Below are 9840 nucleotides of genomic sequence, written 5' to 3'. Positions count from 1 at the left end.
ACTTTTATGAAGAAATTTTTCTCAAAAAGTTAATTATAAAGTGTTTCCTCTTGTAAAAATAATCCGGAGACATACTGTATGAATGTGGAACTAAATAAAAGAAAAGTAACTAAGGATTGATAGAAATATATTCCTAGAATTATTATCCGTAGTGTTTGAACTAGATTGTGTTAAAAATAGCGATGGTAATGTATGGGAATCAGAACTTGTGAACGATTTTATTGACAATATAATGTTTGACAATAATTATAATTACACAAAACAATCCAAAATGATTATAATATTTGGCTATTTCCGTTTTGCTCATTTAAGAAAGAAAAAAAGAAATTTTAAAAACCCCATTTATTTTTAAAAATAGTTTTCTATAATAATGAGACTAAACAAATACGAGATAAAATATAAATGGTTTTAATTTAAAAGTTTTCTAATCTAATTTTTGAACAAGACTCTCAAAGTAATGTGACGCTAATCTTGTACGTTAAAAAAATTGACAACTAATGTTTATATATATTATAAGACCTTTAAATATTCATATTCAAATAAAGATATCTATGGAGTGCATTAAGTCAGTTAGATTTTTGCATAAAGGCACCTGCTACATTTGTCTATATTATTTTCAGCATTACAGTGTTGTCGCTTCATACTCAAATTGGTAGCGTCTTTGTTATTTTAAATATATTTTCGACACTGAGCACGAATCCGCTATCAGAATTGGGCTATCACATCTCAGTTTTTTTTTCTAACCTCAAAAACATGGTAAAAATCCGTAAAAATTCAAGAAAATGTAGTAGGAAAAAATCAAAAAAAAAAAATATTCTTATGTATAACAGTATAACCTAATGTAAATGGGCCTGATAAACTCAAAACACCCATCAAAATTGAGCGAGCATGTCTCATATTTTTTCTAAGCTCAAAAAACCGGATCGCACGCATCTTAACCAAAACTGGTATAGGGGTTTTTTTGGGTCGCTGATCATGAGTCTGACGTCGGATTCGCATAATTCAAAATGTCGGAAGATGGTTAAATTGGGGCAAAGGTGCGTTTTAGGATGTTCGCCAAAATGCGATCAAAAAAGTTTTAAAAATTTCAAGAATTGCAAAGTTTTTTGGAAAAAAAGCGGATTTTTTGAAAATCAATTTTATTTTTTCCTGGCGTTACTATTTAGAAAATTAAAAAACTAATTGCACATTCTCATGGCTACTTTATTAGAGCTATCTGATAGTATTTTTAGATTTTCAAATTATTTGATAATTTGTGAGATACAGAGGCCAACTTAATTTTTTTAAATACGGACCTGCATTTTTTATTTCAGATTTTGAAAGAACTCGGTCCCCTGAGTACAATGATATGCCCCACTTAATATTTTTTTTTGTTTCGGACATTTGAACACAATTTAATTAAACTTATTTCAAATCCGGCTCTGATTTTTTAAATATTTAATCTATTCATCGTTACAATATTGACAAGCTTCCAAACTTAACAATGACGTGGGGTAAAACATTGAATATGGAAAATCAAATGCAATAAAATAATAACAAATAATATAAAATTATTGGGCATTACTTGACGTGATTTTTAAAAGTGAAATCAATACATTTCAACATTTACAATTCATTTACAGAATGCATTCGGAAGTATAAGAAGAAGATATGTTCAAAGAGCTATAAATATTGAACGAAAAATACATTTGTACATTAGGGGACGGTGGTAACCCTTTCGAACATGTAGAGCATTAGAAACTAGTTTGTAGAAGTTGATTTATTTATAACTGCGATTAATATTATGCATATAATTAGATCGTACACTGAGATTTAAAATTCACAATAAAAAAAGTTAAAATTGCTGACCTCGATATTATTTATTTGAATCTTTCAATTGGCTCGATTTTCCTTATTCAATGTTAATTAGTGCTGATCCATATTGTTGCGATGAATATAATCAGATTAAAAAATTTTAAAAACCAGAGTCAAACTTGAAATTACTTTAAATAATAATTAAATAGTTTTGTTCTTGTTATACCATTGTACTCAGGAGACAGAGTTCTTCCAAAACTTGAAATAAAAAATGCAGGTCCGTATTTAAAAAAATTAAGTTGGCCCTGGATATCACAAATTATCAGCTAGTTTGAAAATATAAAAATACTATCAGATAGCCCTAATAAAGTAGCCATGAGAATGTACAGGGTGGGTCAAATTCGATGCTTTTAAATGGAAACACCCTTTTCTATAGGAGATAGACGAAAACTAATATCGGTGTCTGGAGCTCAATTTTCGTCAAAAATATGATGGTAAAAACCGCACATTAATATCTGTTACCGTTTCGGTATTACAAAATTTTTTTCGGTTTTTCAAAAATGTGCATTTTTAACAAATCGCTGTAACTTTTTTGCTATGGAAAATTTAGTATATCTATGAAAACATTTCCAAAGCATCTTTTTACGTAAAATTTAATGGTGTAAGTATAATTTTTTTAAAATTAATAATTCAAGAGTTATCAACAGAAAAATTGATATTTTATTTGGGACACCCTGTATATTTTTAATTAACTGAAAAGAATTTAAAATTACCTTTCCAAAAATATAGCACACTTGATATTTTGTTCTAATCCCCTTTGAAATACAGAATTTTTAAAAGTTTGCCACTGTTAACTAGTAGGCTTTGGACCCCTTATTGATGATATGCCCTTAATGGAACTCGAAAACATATTTTTCCAGCAAGACGACGTACCGCCTCTGAACGCTGAAGTTATCAGCAAATTTTTGCAGCCAATTTCAAGAATAATTGAATAGCTAACCAAGATCCCAGCCGTTGGCCGTCGACGCCGCCTGACTTAGTGCCCATGGATCTAATCCTATGGATATATTTGCTGAAGAATAAAGGTTCCTTATTCTTCCGTATAATCTAGACAAGAATTAGAAATACTTAGCAGTTATGAGAGGGTATCTTTCACCCCTACTGAGTTAATGAATTCCGCGAGAAATGCTCAAAAACTGCCCCATCTGTCCATAACAGAAGACGGTCTATATGTCGAACACCTGTAGCAAAATCTCATGTCTTGGTTTGCTATTTATTTTTATTGTTATTAGATATAGTTTAAATGTGTTGATGTTGGTAAATATATTTTAAATGGTTATAAAATTCTGCATCTCTCATAGCAAATATTATTTCGTTTAATATTCGTTTTAATTGATGCTCACAGCTAGAACTTTTTTGCATTACAGCCGGTGCCGTTCAAAGCCTACTTATTTAAAGCGGGCGAATTTTATATACTCTATATCTCGAAAAGGAATCGAGCAAGATATCAAGTATGCTATATTTTTGGAAAGGTAATTTTAAATTATTTTCAATAGATTAAAAATACACAGGGTGTCCCATATAAAAAATCAAATTTTTTGTTGATAATTCTTAAATTATTAATTTTAAAAAAATTATACTTAAACCATTAAATTCTACGTAAAAAGGTGCTTTGGAAATGTTTTCATAAAAATACATAATTTTCCATAGCAAAAAAGTTACAGCGATTTGTTAAAAATGCATATTTTTGAAAAACACTCCGTAACTCCGAAACGGTAACAGATATGAATATGCAGTTTTCACCATCATGTTTTTGACAAAAATTGAGCTCCAGACACCGATATTAGTTTTTGTCTATCTCCTTTAGAAAAGGGTGTCTCCATTTAAAAGCGTCGAATTTGACCCACCCTGTACAATTAGTTTTTTGATTTTCTAAACAGTAACGCCAGAAAAAAATAAAATTGATTTTCAAGAAAATCCGTTTTTTCCAAAAAACCCAGTAATTCTTTAAAATTTTAAAACTTTTTTGATCGCATCTTGGTGAACATCCTATACCAATTTAACCATCTTCGTATCTATTACGGTTACCGAGATACCAATGCTCGTACCTCGAATTTGTAGCACCCTGTATATCTTAGTTTTTGTTGTATCTGTGTTAGAAAATAGAAAATGTCAATAACGCTAATCAGCTCTGCAGATGATACATTTAGACTGTTCATTTATCTGTGATCATTAATATCATGCTTTAATGTTTCAAAATTATTCAGATAATAAAAATATAGTCTTCCCCCCCTATTCTGTTCCTTAGTAAAATTTAATTTTGCAAATCCTTACAATTAGCCGCCTAGACTACACGTGCTTAAAATTCATTGTTTACGAAATTTAAAAATTTTGGAATAGCGTTCATTCAATATTTAACTTAGATAAAGAATACTTAACAATAGTATAATTATTTTCAAGGAAATACGACAGAGTGAATTAAATGTTTGTTGTTTTTTTTAGATCTCCACAGCCGGTGGTACTGGCTTGGCTTATCGAGATTTTGAATCTGGTCTGCAAATGACAAGGCATCTTTATATATTTCAGCGTCATTACTGATAGGCTTATCAATTGTTACTATTTTCTTGAACCATCATGGCATGTTTGGATTATCGGCGATAGGAATGAGGGCACGGATTGCCATTTCTTCGCTAATTTATCGAAAGGTAATTAACTTTATTTATTGGATATTGGGGTAAAATATACTCCCCGGCACAAAATTCCGCCACCCTAAAAACTTGACTAAGTTTGGTTGTTTCATAAATTTTTATTTTGTAATCCGATATTTATGATTATGGTATTAGTATGAAGTTAAATTTATTAGCATTATTTATTTGGCCCTATAACTTTTTTATTTTTGCAGATAAAAAAAACCAAGATTTGGTATGTTAGTATACAGGGTGGTGACAATTTCGATGCTCAACATTGGTATCTCAGAAAGTACGATAAATACGAAATCGGTTAAATGGGACAAAAGTTGCGTAATTAGAAGTTTGACAAACACCTATAAAGAAAACCCCGGTATCTTGATTAAAATAATGCGTTTATTTTAAATGAGAATATCTTTAGAACTATTGTATCTATTGCAACGTAAGTTGGTGGTTTTATATTTTTGACCCCGGCCAATTAAATGCCGTTTACAGAAAATTTCTAAGCCTTCTAGATTTCGCACAACAACAGTCTTGCTGTCTCGCACAACAACAATTAACTTGCTGTCATATAAAGTGTCAATTGAATTTCCAAGGTAGACTTTTTAGAATTTTTAAAAAATCTTTTTTTTGGTGAATTTACATAATAATAAATAAAAATTAGATACAACCGTATAGATTATTTTTTGCTCTATCTAATAGTATAAAAATTCAAAATGGCGGCCATAAGAAAACAAAAACTTGACTGTAGTTGTGCGAAATCTAGAAGGCTTAGAAATTTTCTGAAAACCGCATTTAATTGGCCGGGGTCAAAAATATAAAACTACCAACTTACGTTGCAATAGATACAATAGTTCTGAAGATATTCTCATTTAAAATAAACGTTATTTTCATTTTTTGACATAAATCCGAAACTAATCAAGATACCAGGATTTTCTTCCTAGGTTTCGTATTTGTCAATCTTCTAATTACGCAACTTTTATCCCATTTAATCGAATTCGTATCTCTTGTAGTTTCTGAGATGCCAATGTTGGGCATCGAAATTGTCACCACCCTATATAACACAAATTAAGATTGATTGACGTATTCAATTGTTTGCGGTCACTTCCTGTTCCACCGGAAAGAACTACAACTTTTGATTTTTAAATGACACCCTCGGTCTTTTTTTACTTTATTCGATAGAAAATGATCCTCTGTATAGAATGGCATATCATATGTCAACTTTTAACATTCACGCTTAAAAAAATTTTTAAATTTCAATATAGAGTGCTATGGCTGTGTTCAAAATACTGATTTTTAATCAAGGATCCTTGAAAAAAACCAGATTTGATCGTTTAATGTTTTTCGTGTCTTGTCCTGGCCGGTTAAAAGACGACCAAATCGTATTTTTAATCATATCTCAATTTTTTCTAAAGGAATGAGGGTGGCTCATTAGCATATATGGAAAAAAAAATTACGGATAATTTGATACCACACACTTGGTATTTCGAGTTAAATTATCGTTATGAACCGCATGTTACAATTTCAAATAAACCATAAGAGAAAATGTCAAAAGTTTATGTCATATATATATGATATGTCATTCTATTCAGAGTGTCATTTTCTATCGAATAAAGTAAATAAATACCGAGGGTGCTATTTAAAAATCCAAAGTTGTAGTCATTTCCGGTGAAGCAGGGAGTGAAAACAATTGAATATACGTCAGTCAATCCTAATTTATGTCATACATACCAAATGGTTTTTTTTTTATCTAAAAAAATTAAAAAGTTATAGGGATGAGCCACTCTTGAGACGTACCCGGTATTCTTCGGTTAGGTGGGTTCATGTGGGGGTAAATCAAAACGTTATTTTTTGCAATAAATTTAAAACATCCTGTGTAAAAAATGAGACGGGCGTTTTGGATAAAAAAACACTTTCCTGCAATCTTAGATGTATTTCTAACATTCTATTTTTTTTTAATTATCCCATTACCTCTATTCTTTTACGAGCTACACATTTTTAAATAAAGTATTGAAATCAAAGATTATTTTATTGACAAGAGACAAGAACAATAATTTTAAAATAACCCCTCGCAGTAATACCAATTCGCAGCCTTCGTGGCATCGAATGAATAAGGGTAGTTATTCTTTCTTGATCTATAGTTTGATATTCCTCCGTTAATGCTAGCCTTAACTCTTGTAAAATTTGTAGTAGAACAGGACGACAACGCACAGCTCTTTTAAGTTCATCCAACAAATGTTCGATTGGATTGAAGTCCGGACCACAAGGAGGCCATTCGAATCGTTGTCCAAACTCATCCAGGTACTCGTTAATTACCCGCGCAACGTGGGGCCTGGCATTATCATGCATCAGTATAAACTGTTTCTCAATGAAAGGAGCAAATGGAATAACAACTTCTTGGAGGACATCCTCAATATAACGGCGGGCATTGAGAGCTCTATTTTGAACAAATTCAAGATTGGTACGTGCTTCGCTACATATTCCTGCTCAGACCATTAGTGAACCACAGGTTTTTAATGGTGGTGGTTTTCACTTTTTTCGGGGACTTCAAGTGGTGACGTCAAGTCCACGTGTACTCTCTTCCGCTTGTATATAGGTTGCAATCTATAAAATATATTGCTGTTTTTTAAATGTGTTTTGTAGTAAATTGATTATATTCCTATATTGTGTCCGCATTCTTCAAATACCTTTCTCAGACACGTACTTTACTCTATATGGTTTGTATACTCGCTCACAGCCATCCGTCGATCTCAAATAAATACTTGATGAATAGTACATTACCCGTGCAGTTGTACAGTCCAGCAATATGCAATTTTGCAAACCTCATTCGCTGTTATCGATGTCGAGGAAGTAATAGTGGTCCTGTAGCTGGTTTCCGCGAATGAAGTCCAGCTTCTGTTAATCTTTGCGTATCGTTTTTCACTTACACTTACATCTGCTCTACGTACGTTTCGTAGGTCATTTTTTAGAGAAACTGCGGTTGATCTTCGATTCCTTAAGGATTTTATAACGATGAAGTAATCATCAGCTTCAGCAGACGATCTCCTTCTGCTAGAACCTTATTTCCGTTTCAATGTACCTACTCCAAGTATAATGAACTGCAGACCGTGGAATTCTCAAAGTACGAGCAACGTAATTCTTACTACGGCTGTCCTGGGAAAATCTATTTTACTGACCAGCTTATATACGTTACTACTATCTAAATACGTACAACTATCACTTTAATTTTGTTACTTCCACCTAAAAATAGACTACTAACACTTTAATTTTGCTACTACCACCCAAAAATAGACTACTACCACCTTAATTTTGCTACTACTACCCAAAAATAAACTACTACCACTTTAATTTTGCTACCACCACTTTAATTTTGCTACTACCACCAAAAAATAAAATATTACCACTTTAATTTTGCTACTACCACCTTAATTACCATTACTGTAGGTATAGTGTTTGGACTCGCATCACCGCAGTAACAATACAGTGATGTATATGGTTTGGTTCTTCAGTGAAATCTTCTAAGGTAGGATTTTGCAATTTTCTCTTCATTTCTTTGTGTACCATATTACGCAACTTTGCCGGGTATAAGAGCATTTACTGATTTTATTTTTAAAAAAATGTCAATTATTGTTGTTTAACAGTGTACCTGAGATTTTCACCGCATTTCAACACTTGTTTCTCGTACTCCCTTTACATCGGCAGCTCAACACGAAAAAACACTTTAAAAACTGAACTTAATAAAAAGGTTTGCAAGTTGAACAATAAGTCAATGGGGTCTAAATTAGTAGAAGGTAGAGTTATAAAATAGTTAATAAATATTTTGCTTTTTGAAAAAAAAATCTCTACTAAGTACTTAAAACTTAATACGAGATTTAACTGTATGAAACCATAACAGCATTTTTAAAATCGCAGTGTTTAATTTATATATTTATATATCTTGTTTGTTTTCTTACTCCTGATATCTTTGCATTTTATTTTTATGTTGCTTATGGTAGTGGTAGTGGTAGTAGCAAAACTATGGTGGTAGTAGTTTATTTTTGGATGGTAATAGCAAAATTAAAGTGTTAGTAGTCTATTTTTGGGTGGTAGTAGCAAAATTAAGGTGGTAGTAGTTTATTTTTGGATGGTAGTAGCAAAGTTAAGGTGGTAGTAGTTTATTTTTGGGTGATAGTAGCAAAATTAAAGTGGTAGTAGCAAAATTAAGGTGGTAGTAGTTTTTTTTGGGTGGTAGTAACAAAATTAAGGTGGTAGTAGTTTATTTTTGGGTGGTAGTAGCAATATTAAGATGGTAGTAGTTTATTTTTGGGTTGTAGTAGCAAAATTAAGGTGGTAATAGTTTATTTTTGGGTGGTAATAGCAAAGTTAAGGTGGTAGTAGCAAAATTTAGGTCGTAGTAGTCTATCTTTGGGTGGTAGTAGTTTATTTTTGGGTGGTAGTAGCAAAATTAAGGTGGTAGTTGTTTAGTTTTGGGTGGTAGTAGCAAAGTTAAGGTGGTAGTAGTCTATATTTGGGTGGTAGTAGCACAATTAAGGTGGTAGTAATTTATTTTTGGGTGGTAGTAGCAAAGTTAAGGTGGTAGTAGTTTATTTTTAGGTGGTAGGTTGTAATTATGTTATTGTTAGCAAAATTAAGGTGGTATTACTTTCAACTAATCTCAAAAAGGAGATTTTAAATTTGGTCAGTAGAATAGGCACCCCCAGCTGTTCTATCTATTAAGGCAACGATTCGGCCAACCTCTGTAATAGTTAATGGTGTGTTGACAGCAACCAACAAATTATTTATTTAACTGTCACTGTCAGATAATGCTTAAAAAACAATAGTCTACTTCGCCAACTTCGATTATTTTATGTCGGAAGCCAGACACGTCTCGCATTCCATAATACTTACAGTAAAAATATCACTAGGTACTTTACTTAAAACTGTGTAGCTCATAAAATAATAGGGAAAACGGGATAATTAAAAAAATTAAATGTTAGGAATACATCTAAAGTTACAGAAAAGTATTTTTTTATCCAAAATGTCCGTCTCATTTTTGAATAACCTTAACTGAGATCACGCTAAATTACCGGTAAATTGAAAAGCCGGTAAATTCTCAATCCCTATTTTGTAGATAACAAGATTGAACAAGAGGTCTCAAGGTCAAACAGCAGGTGGACAAGTAATCAACTTATTATCCAATGACGTCCAACGAATTGATCTAGTCTCTGTGTTTCTACATTTTCTCTGGATAATGCCTATCCAGGTTGCAATAGTGGCTTATTTGATGTATAGTATCATAGGAATATATTGTTTTGTTGGTATAGGCACAATGATCATTATCACGATTCCGTTACAAAGTACTATAAATACAATTTTTCAC

At 31.8% G+C, this 9840-nt stretch overlaps 1 protein-coding gene across 1 annotated transcript in view; it reads left to right on the top strand.

The window, feature by feature from the left end:
- Window positions 1-4344: 4344 nt before the first annotated feature.
- The window catches only part of LOC115885089 (multidrug resistance-associated protein 4-like), a gene marked incomplete at its 5' end in the record, with an annotated part of 30356 nt that continues 24860 nt past the window's right edge, over window positions 4345-9840 (top strand). The window contains 2 exon segments of the mRNA XM_030903873.1: window positions 4345-4499; window positions 9592-9817. Of these exon segments, the coding sequence (XP_030759733.1) occupies window positions 4345-4499; window positions 9592-9817 (381 nt within the window).

This window comes from Sitophilus oryzae, unplaced genomic scaffold (genome assembly GCF_002938485.1).
Source record: "Sitophilus oryzae breed Bouriz unplaced genomic scaffold, Soryzae_2.0 scaffold_371_pilon_pilon, whole genome shotgun sequence".
Taxonomy (NCBI): domain Eukaryota; kingdom Metazoa; phylum Arthropoda; class Insecta; order Coleoptera; family Curculionidae; genus Sitophilus; species Sitophilus oryzae.
The sequence above is the reverse complement of the archived record's forward strand: the minus strand, read 5'-3'. Positions and strand labels throughout refer to the sequence as shown.